Raw genomic sequence first — 27,238 nt, forward strand, 5'->3', positions numbered from 1 at the left:
CCGGCAGGGGGGACGCCTTCCATGTGTGAGGCAGGCCTGCATCTTCGTGCTCAGCCCAGGCTTCTTTGAAGAGCACTGTTGTCGAGATTCCGAGTTCAGGCTTTGGAGTCGGAAGGCCCGGCTTCAAACCCAGGTGTCTGATGAGCCCTGGCACTGCGGGCAGGTAACTTAACCCCAGTCGTGATCTCCTGAACTGTGTCGCAGGGCTGAGAACTCAGTGAACAAAAGTGTGTAAAGCACTTAGCATGCCGGGTGCTTCCCAAAGGGGGGTCCGTCAGTCGGTAATTGACGGTCCCCTTTGTGCCCACAAATTACTCCCCTGAGTTTTGTTAAAAGCTGTTCTTTATTAGTGAGAGCCCACTGGAAGTTAGTGTGTGTCTAAAAGGACTCAGAAAATTAGTATATGAGTAAGGAGGGAAAATCAAGTTTGTCCCCTTGCTTCACAAACATTCTCCTTGCCTTGTTTCCTACTGTGTTTAACAGAATCATCACTTTCCTAATTCCCAGGCTCAGAAATTTGAACCCGTCTCACTGCTTTGTTGTGGTCATCACGTCCACATCCAGCACTGACCTCCTCCATGTCTTCTGGCCCATCCCCTGCCATCACCGCCGTTGTTTGGGCACAGCGTCCACTGCCAGGACAACTGCATCACCCAGTAACTGTCCTTCCTCCCTCCTGGGTGGCCCTGTCCGGTCCACCCTTCACAGGCTTCTAAAGCGCTCCTGTCCATTGCTCACTTGTCTCCCATGGTGTCTGTATCACTTACGATTACGTTTGGCTGCTTGTTATGGAAAGTCCCAAATAACAGCAGTTCAGACACTTCATTTCTCTAACTTTCAAGGAGTCTGGAAGTAGCTATCCCAGGGCTGCTGCCAGTCTCCGTGGTCTCAGAGGCCCAGGCTCCTTCTATGTTATTGCTCTGCCACGTGTGACACCTCATAGTCCAACATAGCTGCTCAAGCGCCAGCCATACATCTGCATTCCAGCCAGCAGGAGGGAGGAAGGGAAAGTCACACTTCCTTCCTTTAAAGACCTTCTTTAGAAATTGCACACACAACTCCCACGTATATCTCGTAGGCCAGAATTTAGTCCATTGTCACACGTAGCTGCAAGGGAGGCTGGGGCACGTATAGCTTACTCTGACTAAAACACACAGCATGAAAAGTGTGCGCATGTGTCTATACCTGGGTCACCATACCGAGGACCAAGACAGAGACCCTGAGTGCCTCTGTAGGCTCCCTGTGTGGCTCCCAGTTTCGAGATCTTCCCCAGGTAAAAACTATCCTGACCTCTGTTGCTATCCATGACCTTTGCCTATTTTGGAACTTTGAGTACATTGAAGCGTTCAGCATGGGATCTTTTGTGTCTGGCACTCAACCTTATGTCTGTGAGAGTCATCCTTGTTGTGTGTGCAGTAATTTGTTTTTTTTTTTTAAATGCTCTGTGGTTTTCCACCACAATCTATTTACCCCTGTTCTTGTTGATGAACATTTGGGTTGTTTCCAGTTTGGGGCTATTTTTAATAGAGTTGCTTTGAATATTTGTGTACAGGTCTTTTCATTTCCCTTGGGTCTGTATCTGGGAGCAGAATTGCTGAGTCTAGATGTCTGAGCATTGTTTCACACGGCTGTGCATTCAGCTGACATCCATCATTATGGAAGAAGAGAACAACAGGTACTGAGCATCACCAGCTGCTCTGTGGGGTACCACTGTCCACACGTGGAACCGAGCCCTCTTGGCGCTCAGACAGTAGCTCTCTGCAGAAGCTCCGCGCCTGTCTCCTCAGCCTCAGACCTCACCCAGCCCTGCCCTGCCCAGTGCTCTTCCTCACACCTACCCTGTCTGCTGGGATGCGTCCTCCTCCTCCTCTTCCCCAACCTGCAGGCTCCCCTCTGCTCAGACAAAACCCACGCATCACAGCACAGGTGTTTCCACCTAACGCAGCCTCCCCCGCGCCCCCAGGTTGGGCCCGATTTCTTCATGCCATCTGCTTCCGCTGTGTGTTGTACCTTGGCAGTCATGGAGCACATTTGCCTTGTTATAATTATCTCGCAGCACCCCAGGATTTAGAATTGGCAGGGTCCTTGGAGGTCCTGAAAGCCCACGGGAGCTTGGAACTACTTCTGAGATGGCTGATCAGCATCCCGGGGAGACATCCAGGCCTTTACTTTCCCATCAGTGCTCTCCTTTCTTCCCCCTTCCCTCCCTGACCCGGCATCTCAATAAATAAGAACTGATGGCCTAAGATCTAAAAGAATAGATCTTAGAAGTTCTCATCGCACACACACTCGAAGTTTGCAATGATATATGGTGACAGATATTAGCTAGCCTTACTGTGGTGATCGTTTCTATACATGTATAAATAGCACTAATGCTCTTGCGCCTGTCTTTTTTTTTTTTTTTCTTTTTTAAATTTTATTTATTTATTTATTTATTTATTTATGGCTGTGTTGGGTCTTCGTTTCTGTGCGAGGGCTTTCTCCAGTTGCGGCAAGTGGAGGCCACTCTTCATTGCGGTGCGCGGGCCTCTCACTATCGTGGCCTCTGTTGTTGCAGAGCACAGGCTCCAGACGCGCAGGCTCAGCAATTGTGGCTCACGGGACTAGTCGCTCCACGGCATGTGGGATCTTCCCAGACCAGGGCTCGAACCCGTGTCCCCTGCATTGGCAGGCAGATTCTCAACCACTGCGCCACCAGGGAAGCCCTGCGCCTGTCTTTTGAAGCATGCGTCTGGCACAATCTCAGCTATGGATGAATCTGGCCGTCTCCCTTCTCCTCGCTGGCCTGTGGAGCAGAGTGATACTGGCCAGACTGGACCCACCACAAATCCACCCAGCCTCAGACAGCCTCCAGGATGTCTGCCTATGTTTCCTTGGCCAGTTCACACTTCTACTCTCTGCACTAGCTTTTTGCCCCCTTTTTTAAATATGAGAGCATAATTTACATACACTAAAATTTACCTTTTTTCCTGTACAGTTATGCAAATGTTGACAAATGCATACAGCCCTGGGGCTGCCACCACAGTCAAGACACCGAAGGGTTCCGTCATCTCAGCTTCCCATGCGCCTTTGTGGTGGGCCTGTCCCCCACTGTCAGCTCCCGTCCACCACGGACGTGTTTTCTGTTCCCCGCGGTTTCCCCTTCCCCGTGATGTCCTAGAAACTGACCCGCGTAGTGTGTCGGCTTCGTCACGGGCTCCTGCCGCTCAGGATGCCTTGGAGAGTCACCCGTGTCGTTGGAGTCCCCGTGATTCGTTCCTCTTTACGGCGGAGTAGTGATCCGTTCTCCAGGGGAAGGACGTTTAGGGTGCTTCGGGTTTTGGGTAATGATGAGAAAAACCACTCTAAACACTTGTGTGCAGGTTTGTGTGGGAAGCTAAGTTTTCATTTCTCTTGAGTAAATATGTGGGAGCAGGATTGCCGAGTCGTGGGCTTCACCGCGAAACTGTTTTCCAGGGTGGCGGTACCCTTCTGCGGTCCCACCAATGATGTGTGAGAATTCCAGTTGTTCTGCATCCTCATCAGCAGTTGGTTGTGTCAGGTTTTTACAAAACTTTTAGTCATTCTCAGGAATTCCCTGGTGGTCCAGTGGTTAGGACTCGGCGCTTTCACTGCCGTAGTCCTGGGTTTGATCCCTGTTGGGGGAACTAGGATCCCCCAGGTCACGCAGCATGGCCAAACCACCCCCAGCCCCCCCAAAAAAATTTTAGTCATTCTGATGTGGTATCTTATTGTGGTTTTAAATTTATCTTTTCCTAATGACTAGTGATACTGAGCCTCTTTTCACGTGCATATTTGTGATCCATAGTTTTTTTTTTTTTTTTTTTTTGGTGAAGTATCTTTTCAAATATTCTGCCCATTTAAAAAAATGAGCTGTTTGGATTTTCTTATTGTTGAGTTTTGAGAGTTCTTTACAAGTTCTGGCTAAAGATCTTTTATCAGATATATAATAATATAGCTATTTTCTCCTCGGCTTTGGCTCGTCTTTTTACTCTCTAAACAGTGTCTTTCGAAGAGCATAAGTTCTTCATTTTGACGAAGTCCAGTTTGTCAGGTTTTTCTTTTATGGATTGTGCTTTTGATGTCACATCTAAGAAATCTCCATCTAATGCAAGGTCCCAAAGATTTTCTCCTATGTTTGGTTCTAGAGCTTGTGTAGTTTCAGCAGTTACGTTTAGGTCTATGATCCATCTTGAGTTAGTTTTTGATTATGTGTAAGGTAGTGACTTTATTTTTTGATGTGGACCGTTTTTAAAGTCTTTATTGAATTTGTTACAGTATTGCTTCTGTCTTATGTTTTGTTTTTTTGGCCACGAGGCATGTGGGATCCTAGCTCCCCAACCAGGGATCGAACCCACACCCCCTGCATTGGAAGGTGTAGTCTTAACCACTGGACCGCCAGGGAAGTCCTGTGATTTTATTCTTTAATTTACTTTATTTTGATGCAAGTAATACACGTACAGGTTTGAAAGGACCACGTGCCTTAAAACGAAAAGCAATTCCATGCTCTAACTCCGCTCTGGACCCCCACCCCTCAAAGGCAACCGTTATCAACTCATTTAATTTTTTCTTCTGGTGTTTACCTCCATGTAACGTGCTTATAATTCCTGATTTTTAACTTTAGATGTTTTCTACTGACTTCCTATCATTGAAGGTCAGGTTCGCTTTCTTACACCTCCCCACGCATCCCCCACCACCCCACCACGATCCCAACGTAGCTGTAAAACAGTGTTGGCTGGGGACTTCCCTGGCGGTCCAGTGGTTAGGACTCTGCGCTGCCGCTGCAGGGGGCCCGCGTTTGATCCCTGGTCAGGGAACTGAGATCCCACAAGGCACATGGCGTGGCCAAAAATGAAATAAAATAAAAAATAAAAATACTAAGAAGAACGGATTTTGGCTAATCAGTTCAGTGCTAATCTCATAATGACGGCGTGCGTGTTACTCAGCCAAGCAGAATAGTGTATTATGACGCCACTTCCCTCCTAAGACTTTTTTTTCCTCTTACAGCTAACAGTTCATATCTTCATTTGTTTGATTTTGTAAGCACCTTGTAAGTGCTAAGTTATCCCCCCGTTCTTTGACAAATTCTATCGTACCTCTCGACATAGTGAACAAAGCTGGGTCATCTCTAAGTGTTTCTGCTCGTTTCCTTCCCTCTTGCTCCCTTGGTTCCCGTGTGGACGGGCGCCCTCCAGGCCTGCCCCCCACCTGCCGTCCTGGGACTTCTTCTCGCCAGGGAGGCCCCTTCGTGTCTCCTTGGGGTGGAATCTCCTTTCTCAGACACTGCCTTCCTCTTTGCTGGCGGCCTCCCTGGTTTGGGTGGGTACTTCACTTCCTCCAGTGCATCCTAAGGCAGTGCCCGTGGGGCCCTGTGTGACCAAAATGTCTTTCTTCTGCTTTCACCCTGGTGTGGAGTCTGGTTGCTGTACAGAAATCTGGGTTGGGTATCATTTTTCCTCAAAATTTCAAACTTGTCACCAGTGCTGTTGAGAAGTCTGAAGCCATTCTGATGGAAGATTCCTTTTCTCCTCTGGTGTGGGTCGGGCGCAGGCCTGGCAGCCAGGGGTCTGGCAGCTGACTCAGGGGAAGGGGCTGGAGGTTTCATTTTTCACTCTCGGAGTCTCATGACTTTCCCATCTTCATCTGGGCCTCAGTGCCCTGTCTAGGGCCTCCTGGTTCATTTTGCCAGATGTAGGGTTGCCTACAGATAAAATACAGGATGCCCAGTTAAATTTGAATTTCAGATAAGCAATGATTAATGTTTTAGAATAAGTGTGTCCCGTGCAACATTTGAGACATATTAAGAAAATTATTTGTTGTTTATCTGAAATTCAAATTTAGTTGAGCATCTTGTTTTTCATTTGCTAAATATGGCACCCCTATCCAAATCAATTGTGTTTCTATAAATTAGCGAGAAACAACCTGTAAATTAAATTAACAAATTACATTTAAAATAGCACAAAAATACTTAGGAATAAATTTAATAAAAGAAGTGCAAGATGCACTGAAAACTGCAAAACTTCACTGAAATGATATCTAAATAAATGGAAGGACATCTGTGTTCATGGATTAGAAGACTTAATATTGTCAAAATGGCAATATTGGCCAAATTGATCTATAGATTCAATGCAATCCCTTTCAAAATCATAGCTGATTTATTTGCCGAAATTGACAAAGCTGATCCTAAAATTTATATGGAAATCTGAGACCCAGAATAATCAAAACAACCTAGAAAAAGAAGAATAACATTGGAAGACTCACACTTCCAAATCTCAAAACTTACTGTACAGCTACGGTAATTAAGATAGTGTGTTACTGGCATAAGGACAGACACATCAATGGAGCAGAACTGAGAACCCAGAAGTAAACTCATACATTTGTGGTCAAATGATTTTCAACAAAGATGGCAAGATAATTCAATGGGGGAAAGAAGAGTCTTTCCAACCAATGGTACTGGGACCACTGGATGTCTGCCCACAGAAGAATATATTTGGACCCCTACTTCACACCATATACAAAATTTAACTCAATATGCGTAAAAAACTTAAATGTAAGAGCTAAAATTTTAAACTCTTAGAAGGAAACCTAGGTGTAAATCTTTTTGATCTTGGATTAGACAATGGCTTCTTAGCTATGACACCGAAAGTGCACAAGTAACCAGATTAAAAAATTGAACAGAAAAAAAAATGATAAGGGACTTGTATCTAGAATATATAAAGAACACACAACTCAGTAATGAAAAGACAAATAGTCCAATTTTAAAATGGATGAAGTATTTGAATAGGTATTTCTCCAAAGAAGGTATATAAATGGCCAATAATTGCATGAAAAGATGCTCATCATCAGGGAAATGAGCAAGTTAAAACCACAGTGAGATGCCACTTCCCACAGATAGGGTAACTGTATTTTTTTTTTTTTAATTTTATTTATTTATTTATTTATTTATGGCTGTGTTGGGTCTTCGTTGCTGTGCGAGGGCTTTCTCTAGTTGCGGCAAGTGGGGGGCCACTCTTCATCGCGGTGCGCGGGCCTCTCACTGTCGCGGCCTCTCTTGTTGCGGAGCACAGGCTCCAGACGCGCAGGCTCAGCAGCTGTGGCTCACGGGCCTAGTTGCTCCGCGGCATGTGGGATCTTCCCAGACCAGGGCTCGAACCCGTGTCCCCTGCATTGGCAGGCAGATTCTCAACCACTGCGCCACCAGGGAAGCCCTAGGGTAACTGTATTTAACAAGACAGACAGTAAATGTTGTCAAGGATGTGGAGAAATCAAAACCCTCACACGCCGCTGGTGGGAATTTAAAATGGTGCCGCTTTGGAAAACAGTCTGGCTGTTCCTCAAATGATTGAATGACTAATGATTAAATGCTTAATGCCAAGTTTACATGAATGACTTATTGCTTAACTATTAAATGTTCTTCCTGTGAGGTGCCCTATGACCCAGCAATTCCACTCTTAAATATGTGCCTAAAGGAATGGAAAAGGGATGTTCAAACAGACACTTGTACATAAATGTTCACAGCTGTGCTGTTCACAAGAGTCAAAAAGTGGCAACAACCCATCAAATAAGGAAGAGATAAATAAATAAAAATAAAAATAGATAAATAAAAGGTGGTCCATGCATTCAATGGATAGCAAAAAAGAAGTGAAGCACTGAGACCTGCTACAACATAGGTGAGCCCCGAAAACATTGCACTAAGTGAAAGAAGACAGTCCCAGGAGACCACAGGTTGTGCAAAGTGTCTAGAAGAGGCAGTCTGCCGACACACAAGTCAGATTAGTGGCTGCCAGGGCTGGGGGTGGTGCAGGAGATGAGGGGGTGACTGCTAAAGGGTGTGGGGTTTCTTTTTCTCTAACGAGCACGAATAGGCTGATTTCAGACAGTACCTGTTTGTACCAGAGAATAACGAGGAGGAGCCGAGGTCTGTGATCAATGAAGTCTCTTCATCCTAACACCCCAATCCCAGGTGTCTTTTACCCATTATTTCCTTCTACACTTGGGATTTCTTTTTGGGGAGATAAAAATGTTCTAAAATTGGTTGTGGTGATGGTTGCACAGCTCTGAATACACTAAATCACCCTGTTGTACATTTTAAGTGGGTGACCTTTATGATAGGTGAGTTTTATCTCAATAAAACTGTTACAAACTGTGCTTGCCTGTTTCTGTCTTCATTCAATGATCTGCTCGGCTGCTTAGCCAAGGCATGTTTTCCGTCGCTGGAAATTCCGCCAGGGAATTCTTTTGATACCCATCGACCTGGCCTTGTCGGAAGGTGTTTCTGCAAGCTGAGGATGCAGTTTTCGGGCTGCACCAGCCCAACCATGACTTCCGTCTCTGGGCCCCAAACCCCTCCTCCCATTGCTGCTCAGAGGTGCCCCCGGCTGGCATCCCCAGGAACAATTCGTGCGACACTGCGGCCGAGGCAGAACAGATTGATGAGACGGAGTAAAACGGGCAGGGTGGGGCTGGAAGGAGAAAAAGGAACCACAGGCGGGAGGTGGAGAGCTGAGTGAGGGGAGGCCGACTGCCGGGCCTGGGGGCGGCGGGATTTGCTTAACGGAGCCATGGCCACAGGTTCCTTCCCTCTGCGGGCCGGTTATGGGCCAGGCCAGATAGGCCTGGGGCACGAGGTGACCGGACCTGGTCCCTGCCCCCAAGGAGCTCCAGGTCTGGAGGGCCCAGGAGGTCCGTACCGGGGCGACTCCAGCATCGTGGGCTTTCCTGGGGTCCCAGGGGACTGACGGGAGTGGCCACGGGGACAGCCTCTCCCTGCAGGAGAGTCGGGGGGGGGTGGAGTGAGGGGGAGGGTAGGGGTGGGGTGGAGAAGGAGGCGGCGTGCACAGGAAAATGCGTAGTCCCAGGCCTCCCCCTGGACTTCCTGACACAGAGCGTCTGGGATGGGGCCTAGGCCTCTGAGTTACACCCCCCCCCCCTCAGTGATCTCTGTAAACCTCCAGGCTTCAGTGCGAGAATTGCATTTTTAAAGGATGTGGGGAAAGCCCCAAAACGCAAACCAACAAAGACTATGCAGTAGAGACCATCTGGCCCACGAAGCCTGAAATGTTTACTATCTGGCCCTTTACAGAGAAAGTTTGCCGACTTCTGCTCTAAACTCTGAAGTTTGGGAACCACCTAGCCCACGAGTGCTTCCTCAGGTTCTAGCCCCATCTGCCCGATTATCCGAGAAAGGCCGGTCTTCCAGGTGTAAGGGGAGATTAGCTCATGCTGGAGAGCTGTAAAGACGTCCTCGCCCCACGGGCACCTGTCCTTGACACAGAAGGGAGGATGGTAAGGGAACCGAAAAGGAAACGTCGGGAGCTTCTGTGTCGAGGTGCACCTGACATCGCTGGCTGGCCTTGGGAGGGGCCCCTGTGGTGGGGCTCGGGTGAGCGGCCCCCAAGGCCTCCTGCACCCCATTTCCCTCCCTCCCGGCCGCCAGCCGCGGTCGGCGGAGTCCTTCCACCCAGCTTGTTACTCTTCTACGACACACGGCTGGGTCTCTAAGTCAAACAGGGCGTCCTTTCGTGTGTTTTAAGCCTGACGGCGTGGCTTAGTGCAGAATCGATGATTCACTGCTTGTCTTTGCTGGGTGCTCTGTCTCTGAGGTTCGTCCACACAGACGTGTGTTCTGGTTTGGTCTGCTTCACTTCCGCGGGGGTTTCCGAGCACAGCTGTACCTGGACTCTCGTCCTTTCTCCTGTCCAGGGCACTGGTTTGTTTACTTACCCCCATCGCAGGAACACCGCTGTGTGTGTCGGTGAGAGCTGGTGGCGGGGGGCCCGGCTCGGCCTCCAGGAGGGTGGGTGGGGCCTTGAGCCGGTGATGCCACACTGTTCTCCGTGGGGGCTTCTCGGGCCTCTCCAGCGCATCCACCGCGGGGCCAGCACAGCGCCCCCAGGACTGCCTCTGCTCCTGCCCACGAGGGCGTGAAGTGGTCCCTCTTCCAGGTGGACTTGCTCTTCGCTGATCCTAGAGGTCGAGCACCTTTTCATGGTTTATTGGCCACTCCAGGCGCCCTTTCTGTGAAATGTGCTCATCTCTTTGCCCATTTTCCCAGCTTTTTTCCTTACCCGTTCGTAGGCGTAGGCCTTCTTTCTGTTCTCTGTTGTAGACAACCCTAAGGGACTCTGTCCCAGGTTCTAGCTTCTCCTGAGCCCAGCCATCCAGGTGGTGTCCGAGCAGCTCTGCACCTGCAGGTGGCTCCCTGGCCCCCAGGGAGGGAGCGTGTCCTGGTGTCAGGGCTCCCGGCTGCAGCCTTGTTGCAGGAACACTGTCCGGTCCAGCCACCAGGGGGAGGAGCTGCTTCACTGACTGTGTGTCTCAGCTGCTTGAGGCTCCGGGAGATGCCAGCCCGGCAAGGCGTAGGGGGGTGTGTGTGTGGGCAGGCACCCCAGGAGGGGTGGCCGGACCCCAGGATGGTGACCCGGGAGGTGTGGTGATGGGTGACCCGGCCCGTTCAGCCTGGCCAGTGCGGCCGCCTGCCCTCACACTGCCCACCATGCCCTTCCCCATGTGGGGCCTCAGCACAGGCTGCTCCTGGGTCTGGAATGCCCGTCCTGTTCACCTATCCAGCACACCCAAGCCCGCCAGTCACCTGCCCGGCGTGAGGAGCCCCCCAGGACCACTCCCCCCAAACCCCCCACTCCAGGCTGCCCCAGCAGTTAGTGTCACTTTGCTCAGAGAAGTGAGGCACTTACGTGATGGATCATGTGTAGTGGTCACCTACTTCTTTGAATCTGTGGCCCTGGTTAGAGCAGAATGGAGGTCATACCGCAGGTGAGGGGAGCCTTTCCCTCTCACTGTCCCCCACGGGGATGTCATGGGGCCTCCGACAGCACCTGCATTTATACCTGCTGTTGTGCCCCAGTGGCCCCGGCCCTTGGTGTCCACGTGAAATCCCACACAGGCTGTGAACAGATGTGCTTTATGGGCAGTTCTACGCGTTAGATGGTGTGTAGGCAGAGCAATGGTTTTCCCCAAACGTGTGCATGCTGACCCACGGAACCTTTCATGGCAAAGGAGAATTAGTTGCCGATCAGATGCCCTTAAGATGGGAAGGTGGTCCTGGATATCTGTGTGGGCCCAGCACAATCTCAGGTCCTCACCCGTGGGAGGGGATCAGAAGGGGGGTGTCGGAGGAGGAGATGTGAAGATGGATTGTCAGCTTTGAAGATGGAGGAACAACCACAAGCCAAGAAACACCAGTGGTATCTAGAGACTGAAAAAGCCAGGGACGTGGGTTCTTTCCAGAGCCTCCAAGGGGAGCGCATCCTGCCAACGCCCTGACCTTGGCTCCCTGAGACCTTCTGTGGACTTCTGAACCACGCAGGTGTGAGACAGCACGACACCTGGCGGCGACGGGCTGTGCTGCGTGCTTGCCTGGAGAGCTGGGTTTGGACTCCAGCCCCTCACAGGAGGTCACTTCGCTGTCCCTGCAGTCTCTTCTCTCCTCCAGGACGTGACCGCGTGGGGAACAGGGCCGGGCTCCGGAAAAGCGCTCAGAACGTGCTGACCCCCTTCCCTCTGAGCAGTCCCTCCACGGCGCGGTGGCCTCTTGCTTTGTTCTTGACAACCTGGCAGTGTCTGGTGTGTGCTCAGCAGAGGTGGAGAAGGGGAGAGAGTGGTTTCTTCAGAGCTGGGGGCCGTCAGATCCGGGCTGGGGGCTGCCGCCGCCCCTCCCTGGTCCATGCTCTCAGAGGCTGCAGGTCCTGCACTGGCGCACTTCCCTTTTGGAATGTCACTCTACAGACCCACAGCACTGGGAAGGCTGAGAAACAAGCCTTCAGTGGGGTTGCCTCCGACCTGAAACTGGTGGCCTTGGTGTGAAAAACCTCATGTTTGGCCTGGAACTGGAGCTTGTTCGCTCTTTACAACCCGTGTATTTGTCCTGGGCTCCACGGCCGGTGGAGACCATCCACCGCTGAGCCTCTGACGCTGCAGGATGGGGCACAGCCTGCCAGGGGTGTCCTCTCGGTGCTCCCTGCCCAGCTCAGACCCGCCTGCAGGAGACTGGTCTGTTCCCCGATGACGTGGCTGCTACCTGTCCTGTCTCTAAGTGGCCTGAGGCCACGTACAGCACAGCCAGGTAGGCTCCTGCATCCACCCCTAACGCTCCTGAGCCTCCGTAGAGAACCTAAGTGCAATGCAGACCCCACCCCCTAAACAGCCCCCAGCCTGGACTCTGGTGCCAGAGCCTAAAGCAAAGAATGGAGTCCCCTTCAAAGAACAGCTGGAGGAAGGGGACTTGCCTGGTGCTCCAGTGGTTAAGACTCCGAGCTTCCAAAGCAAGGGGCGTGGGTTCAATCTCTGGTCGGGGAACTAAGATCCCACATGCCACAGGGTGCAGCCAAGAAAATTAAAAAAAAAAAGAACAGCTGGAGGAAACAACGGAAACATCCACCGCGTGGTGGTTTGTTAAAGAAATTGTGCTGCATCAATGATGGAATTCTATGTAGCTGTTAAAAAGGGAGAGCGTATGAAATAGTCTCTGTAAGACACACTGTTGAATGAAAGAAGAATGGAATAGAACCATGTTATATATATTTATATATATGTAAAATGTTATATGTGTAAAAACGGGAATATGCATGTGTATTCCTTTATAATTTACATATTCCCTTAGCTCAGTATTTTTCCTCAAGAAAGTTTGATGGCATACACCAGAAGTTGGCAAACTTTTTCTGAAAGGGCCGGAGGTCTCTACTGCACTTCCAGGGCCCTGCTGTTGCAGTGTGAAACCAGTCACAGACAATACGTACACAGTAAGCATAACTGTGTTCCAATAAAATTTATTTACAAAAACAGGTGGTGGGTGGGATATGCAGTAATCAACAACGTGTAAAGGTCAGAGAGAAACGAAGTATCCTAGAGATAGCTAAGAAATGGCTCGGGATCGTGAACCGCGGGCACTCACCAGGCGTGCACACCTCTCCTCACCGCAAGAACCAAAGCACCTCATCACCAGACGTCCCAGGGACCAGGGCTGAGCCCTCCCCTTTGGCAGAGGTGACATGTGTCCTCCCAGGAAAAAGCGACTTTGGCAGAGGAAGGCTGGAGTATCGTTCGGAAATCGCAGGCTGCAAGTAACTCCAGGCAGCCTGAACGATAAGGAACATTTATCCTAACAGTGAGCATCTAGCAGGAAGTCCTGTGGCTGGTTCATTCTGTGGCTCTGCTGTGTCGCCCAGGACCGGGGCCTTCCCATCCCCCGTCCCGCCCGGCTCTGTGGACCGGCTGCAGCCCGCTCCTCACGGCAGCGCAGTCTCTGCAGTTCCAGGGGGCCCGCAGCCTAGAAAAGTCTCAGCAGAAGAGCCCACGTCTGTCAAAGAGCAAGAAGGCCTCTCCCCGAAGCCCCTCCGTAGAGCTCCCTTATATCTCCTTCCCTGAACGGTCCACGTGTTGTGCTAAGCTGACCGCCGGAGACGGGAATGGGATTGCGATGGCCAGTGAGCTGGGAACAAGAAGAGCCAGGGCCCCCCGGCGGGGTGTGCTGGTGTTGGTGGAGAAGTGGGGTGCCTTGACTGTGCACCCTGCAGCTTTTCTCTCTTGGTGCTCCAGCCGGGCCTGGGGTGGACAGCGTAGGCCATCCGGTCGGGGCTCTCTCTAAGGAGCCCTGGTGGAGGGGGCGCCACCCTTTGAAAGATTTTCTGGTCTTTGGGTTTGGCTGACCCACTGTGCTCTTGTGCTCAAACTGCCGGCATCTCCGGCTCTGACTCGTGGCAGACTGCTGATGCCCTCCATCCGGCCGCACTGGCCCTGCACGGCTCCCACTGCTATGGGGCTGGTTCAGCTGAGACACGGGCTCCCGCGAGGCCTCCTGCCCATCTGCTGTGTCTGCTGTCACCCTGCTCGAATACACTGGACTGTGGGGGACGGTCTTAAAGGACTTCCTCGCCGGGAGGCGTGTGGCTGACACACAAAGGCCGGGCTCCTGGGGTGGCCTTGGGGGTCTTCTGTGTGGCCCCATCTCCTTGTCTTGGCTTCTTCCGGTGCTTCAGCCGCCCTGGGAACCGCACCCCCTCCTGCCCTTGCCCACTTCACACGTCCTGGCCTCTGGGCCTCGCTCCCGATGTCCTTGAGGCTGGTCATCCCCGACTCTGGTTCCTGCCCAGGAAGTGCTGAGCATCCCCTCCTCAGATGAAAATTACATTGGATTGCAGTAAGAAAACCAAAATGAAAGCGATCTTCCATCAGTGACATTTTATTTAATATTCATTTTTAGAGCATTTGCTCATTATAAAGTCAGTCAGTGAGAACAGTGACGCCTCCTTGACGAGCACAGACTGAGCCGGCGTGACTGGCAGCTGCAGCTCCTGTCAGCATCCGGACCACTTCCCCCATGCCCCCAGCTCAGCGCCTAACCGTCCTGTCTCACAAGGAGCAGAACTAGCAGACAGTCCCAGTTTTAGGAGTCCCCCCATGCCACATTGGGACTGCCTTCAATTAAGGTGAAAACAGGGAAGACAGGGAAAAGTTTGAGGCAGAATCTCTCACGCTATCCAACAGCAAGAGGGCAGAGTTACAAATATGGGTCAGAGGAGCAGCATCCAGGGCCGAAAAGAAACCCTGGGTTATCAGCACCCCACCTGGACCTGGAGGGGCCGGGGCTTCAGAGCGATCTCAGACCCCATGCACATCTCTCCCTGAAACCCCAGGATGCCACGCCAAGCCCGGGTGTTCTGGGCACTGTGCTTCGGGAGATGCTGATTATGACGATAATGATAATGAAAGTATCAGCAGCTAAAGAACGCTTCTTGTTTCGCATCTCACAGACACTGCGCTCAGCGCTTTCTCACTCAATTCTCCACCAACCCTAGGGAGCACTTTCCTTCCCATTCTGCACGGGAGGAGAATAAGGCTTTAGGAAGGCTGGGCTGCCCAGGATCATGCAGCGTGCTAAGAAGCAGAGCTGGGACGAGAGCCTAGATCCCGAACTCAGTGCATCTAGAAAAGTCACGGCCCTCCTATGAGGCCCCCACCCCCACCCCATCCAGGGAAACTGGCAGCTTCCACTGTGGTCACATGGCTGGAGCAGGGGCATCCCCATGCTGACCACCCAAAGACCCATGCATGTACCAGGCACTGCCATGGGCACTTGGGGTACACCTGCAAAGACACAGGTGTGGCCCTGCCTTCTGAGGATCTAGCGTACTTGGGATAGCCCGCCCTGGGTCTGACTGGTCCTGTTTTGTGGTGGCAGAAGCAGGTTTCCAACTGGCTCCAGCTTCCATGGATCTGTCCCTCCTGCCTGGGTTAGCAGCTGGAACCTGGGGACACGGGGAGCGGTCATGACAGTCACACAGCTCTGCACTGAAGAAAGTGTCTCAGTCTAGGATGGTCTTCCCCTGGGAAAGCTCTAGGGAATTTACCGACCGTTCCTGCTTAAACAAGAGCCTTGTGCATGTGAAACTCCTGGGAAATTGGTGAAGAATAGCTACCAAAATGCATTCTTTGAATCCACTGGGCTTCCAGAAGCATAGACAGTAAGTAAAATAGATGGATTTCTATGTGTTGTTTGAATGTCATCCCTAAATTATATTTTGGGAGCGGCTGTTTTCTGATTCTGCTCAACTGTGGGTGAAGCAGGCGGTTCCATCCTTACCCTCCAAGCTTGGGGAAGACACTGCAAAGCCTGGGTACCGGAGGGCGGACTCTGCACACACCCCCTGCAGCGCCCAGCGCACGCCGCTCTGCACAGGGTCGCGACGCATGCAACGCACACGTCCCACACATGCCGTGGGCTCTCCATCCCTAGTGCCTCCTTGGCAGACACCTCGGGGGTCCCACAGAGACACAGACCTCAGTGCCCCCCACCCGCCTCCACTGACTCTGAAGGCGGGGGGATGAGGTCGCGGGGATTCTTTCTCGCCACCAGGCAGACATCATAACTGTCGTGCATGAGGGCGTTGACGGCTACGACATTCCACTGGTTCTCCCAGGGGTCCAGCTCCAATATCTCTTTGGAGATAACTTCGTGGCGATCTGAAAAACAGCAGAGGAGGAGGACAAAATATCAAATATCACGCAGTATTAAACTCAGAGGTCATCATTGCTATTAAACAACTTCCTCTAAAAGGTATTATGCAGCAGAAATTAATTAACGAACAGCCGAATACTGTACTGTGGAAGACATAGTGTTCCTGATGTTTAAGAAACCAAGAAAGGCCACGTGACCGCTCACATTCAGGAGTTATTCAGACACACTGACAGGGCATACTGTTGTCTAAAGTGGAAGGGGTGTACCAGGGTCGTGCTAACGATTTATTAAAGATGCCAGCAAGGGGGGAGCCTGTCCTTAATTCTGCACCTGTGAGAGGAGGTCTCACGACCTCGTGTGAGTCACTGGCCTCCCTGCGCTTACGTTTCCTTAACTGCAGACAGGGTGCTGGGGCACAGCCAGGGTCCTTGCAGGAGACAGATGGCACAGTCTAACTGGGCAATTTAAGAGAGTTTGGAAAGGTGTGGGTAGCATTTAGGAAGACCCACGAGGGATGGCACAGCCCCCAGGACTAAGAGCAGCTAGGCCATTGCCACCTGGAAGGCCGCAGGGGGAGGGGTGGGAACAGGAACTTGGAGAGGGCAGCTGCCTGGAGCTTAGCCATCCCCAGGGACCCTCCCGGCAACCCTGCAGAGGGGTGGGGAGAACAAATACCCTTATTCTACCCTTCTTTCTCCCAACAATTCTGGCTAAACCCAACCAGAGGCCAGAGGGGAAAGGAGCCTGTGAATGCAGCCCACACAGGTCGGCTTTGCAGGACACAGAGTAAGATAGAGAAGGGGTGAGTGGGTTGGGAGGGCAGATGGGAGATTTCCAGCCCAGACGACTGTTTCACAACTTTATGATGATAAGAGGAGATAATGTATGGAAAAGTGCCCAGTCCTGGCATATAACAGTCAATACTTGAAAATGGTCTATGTGCGCTTGTAAAGGATGTGAGTTTTATAGTTGTTCATGTATGTCCATTAGGTCATGTTATTCAAATCTTCTACATATTTACTGCTTTTTGTGGGCTTGTTCTGTCTGTTACTCAGAGAGCTGTGTGAAGCTATCCCACTAAGATTATCGATTTGTCTATTTCTCCTTTTAGTTAACTGTCAATTTTTAGTGTACACATTTTGAGTCTGTTATTAAGTAAATGCAAATTTTATCATTTATAAATTTATCATTTAATTGACCCTCTTACTCTAGAATAAGTTCCATTAGAATTCTTTTGACTAATATCATAACTAGCAAAAGGTACAATTTTAAAGAACATTCTGATAATCTTTGTCTCTTAACTGGAACATTTAGTCTATTTACATTTAATGCAATAACTGATATATTTTGGTTTAAATCTAACATCCCATTTGTGAACCGTCCTTGTCTCACTCGTTCTTTCTTTTCTCCTTTAATGCTGTCTTTTAGACTGAGTGTTTTTTATCATTCCATTTCTTCTCCTCCACTGATTCAGAAATTATAAACCCCATTTGTATTCGTTTTCTTTGGCCACGCTGTGTGGCTTGCAGGATCTTAGTTCCCCAACCAGGGATCGAACCTGGGCCCCGGCAGTGAAGGCACTGTGTCCTAACCACTGGATCTCCTGGGAATTCCCCCCATTTCTATTCTTTTGGTGGGGGTTACCCTAGATTAAAACTTGCACACCCAACTTACCAAGATCTGATTAATCAATACCTTGACCGTCCTCTTGGAACACCTTAGAATAGTTTAATTATATTTACTTCCCTCCCAATTTATTAGCCTTTGTTGATGTGCATTTTCATTCTATCTGTAGACTCTGAAAGACATTATTATTATTGTTCTGTACAGTAAATGCTCACAGAATGACCCACTTGCATTGCTCTTCATTCTTTCCTGCATCTTAGACTTTTCATCAGGGACAATTTTCCTTATGCCTGAAGTACATACTGTAGGGGATGTCTTCTTACGACAAACTCCTTCAGCTTTTGTTTGTCTGAAAATGCCCTTTTTCACGTGCATTTCCTGAATGAATCTTCACTCCAAAAACACCAAAAAATAGTCGTAGCTGACACTCACTGTGTGCTTACAGTGGGCTGCGTGTGCTGTGCTCACTGTGGGCTGGCTGCACTGAGATGTTACGTCACGTCACCCTGTGGGGCAAGCCCCAGTTTACCCCTGTTTTCAGACTAAGGGTTAAGACTCAGAGGACCTGCCTACAGGCACATGGTTAGAAGTGGCAGAGCCGGAATTCCCACCCAGATCTGTGATCCTCAAAGCCTGTGCTCAAGACCACTGAGCCCTTTCGAATGAAGAAGGACGTAGTGGGACTGTGTTTCCTGAAGCTTGTTGATGAGGCAGGAGGAGACAGGCTCTGTGGGACCCAAAGCTTATGTGACTTGGGAGGCCCTCTTTAAGGAAAATGTTACAAAATTAGGTATGGAAGTGAGTATTTACTTTTTCCAGCTCTATTGGGGCACAATTGACAAATAAAAATTGTATACATTTAAGGTACACGATGTGATGATTGAGATGTGCACACGCTGTGAAACCAACACCACAATCAAGCTAATTCACACACCCATCACCCCGCATGGTTACGTGTGTGTGTGTGTGTGTGTGTGTATGTGTTGAGAACACTTAGCACATTTCAGGTATACAATACAGTGTTTTTTTTGGCCGCGTTGGGCGGCTTGCAGGATCTTAGTTCCCTGACTAGAGACTGAACCTGGGCCACGGCAGTGAAAGCACCGAGTCTTAACCACTGGACTGCCAGGGAATTCCCAGTATTAGCTAGAGTCACCAGCCATATATTAGATCCCCAGAACGTCTTCACCTTATAACGGGAGGTCTGTAGCTTTTGACCAATATCTCCCCATTTCCCCCTCCCCCAAGTCCCTGGCAATCACCATTTCTACTCTCTGCTTCTGTGAGTTTGATTATTTTGGATTCCACATGCAAGTGAGAGCATATGGTACTTGTTTTTCTGTGTCTGGATTATCTCACTTAGCATGATGTCCTCCAGGTTCATCCTTGCGTGGCAAGTGGCAGGATTTCCTTCTTTTTTATGCTGAATAATATTCCATGGAATATAAATATATTTACACCACATCTTCTTGATATCAGCTCCGTCCAATACAACTCTGTGATAAAGGAAATGTTCTGTAATCTGCAGTGTCCAATACAGAAACCACTAGACACATTTGAAGTGTGAGACTGAGGAGCTGATTTTTAACTTTTATTTAATTGTAATTAGCTTAAATTAAAAACTTAACATAGACACGAAGCTCAAAATCTTTTTTTCCTTTAGTTTTTTTAAAAAAAATCTTTTGGGTCTATGACTTGCTGAGACAGGTGTCTCAAAGTCCATGAGGTTCTTGAGGATTTGTCCATTTATCTTGTGGTTTGTGTAGTTTCTGTTTTATATGTCTCTGAGTTGTGTTGTTAAGTGCAAAAGGAATCATGCTTGTTGAGTCCGTTAGAGTTCCTGGCGGCACCAGCAGACACGAATTTTGTCCGGCTTTAGCAAAGTAGGGATTTACTGGACGGAAGGTAGCTCGGCAGCTTGAGGGCAGCTGAGAGGGGTGTGGGTGGCCCAGTCAGGCTGGGGGCCGCCACTGGCCTTCTCGCTGTGGCTGCTGGCAGGCGTCAGTGCTGGAAACCACCATTCCCCCCAGAGCCCTGGCGGTGAGAGGCTGACGGGTCTGACCCTGGGGCCGCCCATCGAGGGGCAGATGTCCAGGACGACCGTTTCCTCTTCCTGCCCGTCCTCCTGTTGAGGTGGAGGAGCCTTCTCTGGCTCCTTTACTGCCGGTGTCTTGGAACATGTGTTTTACCACTCACACACCTGGGTTTCTGTTTCGTTTTGTTTTGGTTTAGCTGGATGAAGGCTTGCAATGTCTTTATTCAAATTAATGCAGGCTGGGGCTTGTAAAATTTTAGAGTAGACAGAGTTTTCTTCATTAATTTTGCTTCCTTTCTCTCATTTCAGTGTTTATTGGGGAGACGTATTTTTTTAAACGATGTATGCGTATTACCATCTTTCCTAGAAATCTCTAGTTTACATGGAATGAAAATTACCGCATTAGTGCCAAAGAAGTAAAGAAGGTAATGAGTGAGCTTTCTTGACTGGGATGGGGAGAGTGTACTGAGTCGTCCCAGACTTGGGTGTGGCTGGGGACTCAGGAAGAAGGCACCCTGGGGGTCCGGGCTCCCTCCAGGACAGCCTGACAGGGCACACACCGTGGTGGGCTGTCCTGGTGGTCTCCTAAGCTCCCACCCTAACGGAGCTCAGAGAGCGAGCTGTGTACCTACCCGTGTGTGTGAGCCTGGGCTCCTGAAACGCTATCCTCTCACAAGGAAGAAGAAACCGGTGGGCTTCCCTGGTGGCGCAGTGGTTGAGAATCTGCCTGCCAATGCAGGGGACACGGGTTCGAGCCCTGGTCTGGGAAGATCCCACATGCCGCGGAGCGACTAGGCCCGTGAGCCACAATTACTGAGCCTGCGCGTCTGGAGCCTGTGCTCTGCAACAAGAGAGGCCGCGATAGTGAGAGGCCCACGCACCGCGATGAAGAGTGGCCCCCACTTGCCGCAACTAGAGAAAGCCCTCGCACAGAAATGAAGACCCAACACAGCCATAAATAAATAAATAAATAAAATTTAAAAAAAAAAAAAACCGGTGGCGGAACTCAGTGTCAGCTCGTTTCAGTTCAGTTAATTCTCCAAAAACAGACACTAAATGCAGCAGCATGTTACTCACTCGAGGAGTCAGGAAACTCCCTGAGGCCGGCCGCCTCCAGGGGTCAGCAGTTGAAAACGTTATTTTATATGAAGCAAATAAAGAATTCGCGTGGGCGTTTGAAGATGAGCATGCCGAAGGCGTGCCGTGGGTGTGGCAGACGCCTCAGCTGTAGCCCCGCGTGCCTTAGGGCTGCTCCCTGCTGTTGGAGATATTCCAGTGGACAGACTTGAGAAGCACCACCTTAGTCTAGATCTCATCGTTCAATTCAGTGAGACTGTCAGAAAACTGAAAGCGTGGGATATTTTGTAGTCCCTTATAGAGGTTTTTTTTTTCTGACGTGCTCTTTGGTGAAATGCTGACTTGCATTTTATTTATTACAGAAATATTACTGAGGTCATTCCCCCGTGCCCTATATGAGGCTACGGGGAGAAGTTCTGCACGTTTAAAAGCTGTGCCCCTCTAGCAGTGGTTTGTTCCCCTCTGAGGACACTGCAAATCCGTAACTGGGCGTGTGGTCCTTTCAACTCTGGCCTCTAGAGGGACCAGAGATGAACTGGTGGTCCTCACACAGCCAGTGCATGAGAGCGCGGGCGACTGTACCCCCATCTGGCTTGCTTTTTTTTTTCTCTTTAAAAAAAATTTTTATTTTATATTGGAGTATAGTTGATTTACAATGTTGTGTTAGTTTCAGGTGCACAGCAAACTGAATCAGTTATGCACACACATATATCCACTCTTTTTTAGATTCTTTTCCCGTATAGGTCATTATAGGGTACTGAGTAGAGTTCCCTGTGCTGTACAGTAGGTCCTTGTTGTTTATCTATTTTATATATAGTGGTGTGTATATGTCTTTATTTTCCCTTCATCCCATTTCCTGATTTTTTTTTTTTGGCTGCGTTGGGTCTTCGTTGCTGCACACTGGCTTTCTCTAGTTGCGGCGAGTGGGGGCTACTCTTCGTTGCGGTGTGCAGGCTTCTCATTGTCATGGCTTCTCGTTGTGGAGCACGGGCTCTAGGCTCGCAGGCTTCAGTAGTTGTGGCACGTGGGCTCAGTAGTTGTGGCTCGTGGGCTCTAGAGCACAGGCTCAGTAGTTGTGGCGCACGGGCTTAGTTGCTCCACGGCATGTGGGATCTTCCGGGACCAGGGCTCGAACCTGTGTCCCTTGAATTGGCAGGCGGATTCCTAACCACTGCGCCACCAGGGAAGCCCCCTGATTTATTTTAATTTCTGTCTTATTGTGTTGTGTGCCTCTCTATAAGCCATCTCAAGTTCCATTGCATTTTGAATGAATAGGTATATGAGTCAATCATAAATCATAAAATGGGTTACTGAGCGCAGGCTGACCTGGCCTGTCCAGCTGGTGGGCTTGTCCTCAGGCGGGGGTGTTACCTACCCTCTCTAGTGAGGTGGAGCCAACGGTCAGCAAAAAGGGTGATATAGCTGCCCCCGACTCAAGCAGGAAGGAGAGGGTGATGAGTGTCACCAAGGTGCGACCACAGTGAGCACCTCTTAGAGGAGGGACCCGGTTTGGGCAAAACCAGAACCAAAGCCACACGACCGTCTGAGGACGTGCAGTTGCCTCTGCGAACGAGGTTGGGATGGGGGGAGTCCTTTGCAGCCCGCTGCGGTACATCAGCGTACTGTAAAATCATGTGGCACAGAAACAGTCTTCCGCTGTCTGGAAATTCAATTAGTTAATCAGAGATTTTATATTTTCCACCGATTGAAGGAATGGATGTACAAAACCACTTTTGATCAAGGGGTAATTGGCATCCCAAGTAATGACTATAAACAAACTTCTGAGTATTCTGGGCCTTTTTTTTTTCCTTTGGCCGTGCCGTGCATTGTGCGGGATCTTAGTTCCCTGAACAGGGATCGAACCCCTGCCCCCTGCACTGGGAACGTGGGGTCTTAGCTACTAGACCACCAGGGAATTCCCTGGGCTTATTTATAAGAAACATAGAATGTGTTTTACCCTTCAAGATACACAGGAGTTCAAATAGGAAATGGTGCTTTCAAGAAAATTAGTTTTTTATTTTCTTTTTGTTAAGAAAAATACTTAAAAAAATGAGATTAAGTAAGTGGAAGGTCTGTGAGGTGAAATGATTTGATAAAGACCACTGTAGTGGGACTTCCTGGTGGCGCAGTGGTTAAGAATCCGCCTGCCAATGCAGGGGACACGGGTTCGAGCCCTGGTCCGGGCAGATCCCACATGCCATGGAGCAACTAAGCCCGTGCACCACAACTACTGAGCCTGCACTCTAGAGCCCACGAGCCACAACTACTGAAGCCTGCGAGCCACAACTACTGAAGCCCGCGCACCTAGAGCCTGCGCTGCGCAACAAGAGAAGTCACCACAATGAGAAGACCATGCACCGCAACAAAGAGTAGCCCTCACTCACCACAACTAGAGAAAACCCGCACGCAGCAACGAAGACCCAACGCAGCCAAAAATAAATAAATAAATAAATAAATAAATTTATATATTACAAAAAGACCACTGTATTTCATGTAAATATCAACACACTGGGATTCAGGTCCACTATTTTATTATTTCTTTTATGTTTTGCTCCTCTGTTTCCCCTTTCCTTCTTCTTTTTGGATTACGTGAATATTTTAAATATCCCATTTTAATTTATCTTGAATTTTGAAGCGTACTTCTTTGTATAGTTTGTTTTTTGGTAGTTGTTCTAAGGATTACAGTAACTTTTTTAAAAAAATATATTTATTTATTTATTTTTGGCTGCACTGGGTCTCCGTTGCTGTGCATGGGCTTTCTCTAGTTGCGGCGAGCGGGGGCTACTCTTTGTTGCGGTGCGTGGGCTTCTCATTGCGGTGGCTTCTCTTGTTGCGGAGCACGGGCTCTAGGCACGCGGGCTTCAGTAGTTGTGACACGTGGGCTCAGTAGCTGTGGCTTGCGGGCTCTAGAGCGCAGGCTCGGTAGTTGTGGCACACGGGCTTAGTTGCTCCGCGGCATGTGGGATCTTCCTGGACCAGGGCTCAAACCCGTGTCCCCTGCATTGGCAGGCGGATTCTTAATGACTGCTCCACCAGGGAAGCCCAGGAGTACAGTAACTTTTAACAGACTATTTCACTGATACTTCATCACTTCAAGTGGGTGCAGGAACCCCCGTCACTCCCATCTAGTCCCTTAACCTACCTACCCCATTACGTTTAATGTCACCACAAGGGAGACAGCCCTCTCTGTGTAACACTAACCCACACTGAGAACACTATCAGACAGTGTTAAAAATTTTTGCTGTCGACTGCCATTCATGTGCTAAAGAATTGAAGAGGAGAAAAACGTCCATTATATTTACCCGGGTATTCACTATTTCTCTTTGTCTTCTTGGATTCCTGAGCTTCCAAGTTTCTCAGTGATACCATTTGCCTTTCATTTGAAGAATTTTCTGTAACTTTCTTTTTTTAGAGCAGGTCTGCCTAATACGGTGTATTACACTGATTAATTTTTGTACGGTGAACCAACTTTTCATTCCTGGCATAAAGCCTGCTTGGTTAGAATGCATAATTCTTTTTGTATGTTGCTACATTCAGCTTGCTAGTATTTTACTGAGCATTTTTGCAACCGTATTCATAAGGGATATTGGCCCCTAGTTTTCTGGCATGTCTTTGTCCAGTTTTGGTATCAGGGAAATTCCGGCCTCATAGAAAGAGTTGGGAAATGTTCCCTCCTCTTCTGTATTCTGTAAGTGTGTGAAGAGTTGGTGTTATGAGCTCTGATCTTTTGGAAACATAATGTTGGCTTCCTCACTCTGTGCTGGGGGTCGAGAACAGAGTTTTTGATTCTGTCTTTCCTCTGCTGAGTCAAAGAACTCAACAGTTCTGTGAAGAACTGTGAAGAGTCTTAGACTTTACAACACGAAAGTCCTGTCATAGAGGAAGGACAGGGTCACTCGTAGCAACAGCAGCAGCCAGTGTGTCTGCATTTTAAAAGTACAGTTATTTGAGCTGCAAATCCCACAGGGCAGCATGGAGAGTGTCAGGCGACACCTGTACAATCAGTGGGCTGCCTTGTAGGAGGGGAGCCCTAAGCTTAGGAACCGGAAGCTTTTATAATGGCCCTTGCGGTGGAGGGAGACACTGTCTCTCTCTTCTAAGGTTGTCTGCTGTACAAACACGCTTGAAAGGGTCGTCTGGAACAAAGGCAGGCAGTGTCTCTGCTCCCAGATGCTCAGAGACGCATGAGACCCACAGAGGATTACCTCCCAGCAGGCTCACCTGCTAATATTTTCCTTAATACTCCCCTCGTTGTTCCTCTCTTACATGTACTCTATTTATGTATCTCACATTTGCTTTTGTTTTATCAGTTATACACGCGCACGATTTAAAGAGCCAAACAGCTTAACAAGGTTCAGGCCTTAAAAATGGTTGTCTCCTACCCACCTCCTCATTTTCTGCCTTTCAACCTGGCTGATTCTTCTGGCACTGAACACTGTCATCTATAAATAACACATTTTATACTATTGCAACTTCTTTTTTTAAAAAAAAAATTTTATTTTCTTTATTTTTATTATTATTATTTTTTTGACTGTGTCGGGTCTTAGTTGCGGCACACGGGATCTTCACTGAGGCACGCGGAATCTTTAGTTTGCGGCACACGGGCTTCTCTGTAGTTGAGGTGCTTGAGCTCAGTAGTTGTGGCACGCGGGCTTAGTTGCCCCGTGGCCCATAGGATCTTAGTTCCCCAACCAGGGATCAAACCCGCGTCCACTGGACCATGAGGGAAGTCCCCATTGCAACTTCTTGATTTCTCAGATGAAGCCATGCACTCCTGACTTCCACTGTAGAAAATGTGGTTTCAGCTTTCTTCCACATCCCCACCGTGTCTGCCCCACTGCCCCGAACGGTTGAGGCTCCGTGTTTACCACTGACATGATTAGACATGATTGTTATCAAGGCTATTCACACGTGACCGGGTGGCACACTCCTTTCCTGCACAACTGCTTGTTTCCTCTCTAGTCAATTGTTTCATGTTTGTTAGTTTTCATTGCTCTTCTCCAAGTGTCTAAATCTTGCAGAACATTAAGATTTGATCAGTTTTCTCTTCTGGAAGTCCCCCCCCTGCCCCCAGAGCCTTTGACCAGCTGCCTTCTGAACTGGCTGTTCAGGCCACTGTACAAGCTGTCATCCCTGGATCTCCCCTCAACATCCTTCCCTCCACTGTGTTTAATCCTGTCTCCTGGCCCCCTGTCCACTAGTACTTGGCTTAGGTGTTCGTTTTTGGTGAAGCAAAACCTAACAGAAGGGAGCACAGGAGATAAATTTTGGGAACATTGCATGTCTGAAAACCTGCTCCCACACTTAGAGGTTCAGCAGGTACAGAAGTGTAGGTAGAAGGTAGCTTTCCTCTAGGGTTTTTGAAGGCCTTAGCTTAATTTTCTTCTAGCTTCCAGTGTCATGTTTCCTAAGTGTGGTGCTATTCTGATTCCTGACACTTCCTACGAGATGAGTCCTTTCTCTCCGGCAGCTTTCAGGATCCTCATTTGTCCCCAGCGTTCTGTGACATTGCAGGGATGTGCTTTACTTCGTGTCCGTTTTCTTCCACTCTGCTGGGGATGAGGTGTTTCCTTTCAACTGGTAACTTTAGTTCTGGGAAATTTTCCTAATTTATTTCATGGATGTTTTGTCCCTCCATTTTCTCTATTCTTTATTTTTTACTGAAACTCCTATTCAACCATTGGACCTCATGGACTTACTTTCTCTTTCTCTCATTTTCTATCTAATTGCTTTTTGCTCTGCTTCCTGAGAAGTTTCTTCCACTCTACACTCCAAGTTTTCTATTGTATATATAATTTCTGCTATCATATTTTTAACCTCCAAGAACTCTTTTAAGTATCCTTTTCCTGTTGCGCTGACACACGTTTTCTTTCGTCTCTCCGAGGACGCTTCTCCTCCTGGCACAGCCTGTTTCCTCCAGGTGCTTTTCTTCTTTTATGTTTTGATTTCTGTCTTTTCTGTACATGCTTTCCTCAAAGGTCTGATGAGCCCCAGCTGTTTGCTCATCTTTAAGAGAGGGATACCACGGAAGCCTTTTCTGTGAGGTTCTCTATGGGGTGATTTGGCTTTGCCTTATTTTGGGGCTGGTCAGATCCCCAAAGAAGAATCTTCCAGTCTCCTGCCTGGAGGTTATGGCTGCCCACGTCTGGGAGCCAGAAAAGGAAGAAAGCTGATGATCTCAAGGTTCAGTATGTAGCTGTTCTCTTCAGCTCCCTGTTTTTAGTACTGATTGCCTGCCCCACCCCCATCCTTAGCTTCGGTCTTTGTTGGGGTGCAGGAGGGGCTTTATCTCAGGGTCGAGGGAAGGGCAGGAGATGGGGGTCTTCCTGTCTTGCCGCTGTCCTCGTGTTTTCAGCGTCACCCTCATTCCCTCTTCCAGACTTGTCGTCCACCCCCAAGACTCCCTGGGGTTCTGTGGTTCGTGCTTCCTTTCCTGTTGCCAGGTTAGCACTGAACTGTCTCATGTCTGGGCAGTTACTCATCCATCTGCTTTCCTGCTTCCGAAACTGTGTTGCTGTTGCCCTCTC

General features: G+C 49.2%; 1 protein-coding gene across 1 annotated transcript in view; it reads right to left on the minus strand.

Annotated features, from left to right (window-relative positions):
• Positions 1-15,796: 15,796 nt before the first annotated feature.
• The window catches only part of KBTBD12 (kelch repeat and BTB domain containing 12), a 51,414-nt gene continuing 39,972 nt past the window's right edge, over positions 15,797-27,238 (minus strand). The window contains exon 6 of the mRNA XM_061195625.1: positions 15,797-15,978. Coding sequence (XP_061051608.1) covers positions 15,797-15,978 — 182 coding nt within the window. The remainder of the gene's footprint in view (positions 15,979-27,238) is intronic.

Source organism: Eubalaena glacialis, chromosome 7, assembly GCF_028564815.1.
Source record: "Eubalaena glacialis isolate mEubGla1 chromosome 7, mEubGla1.1.hap2.+ XY, whole genome shotgun sequence".
In the NCBI taxonomy this organism is placed as follows: Eukaryota; Metazoa; Chordata; class Mammalia; order Artiodactyla; family Balaenidae; genus Eubalaena; species Eubalaena glacialis.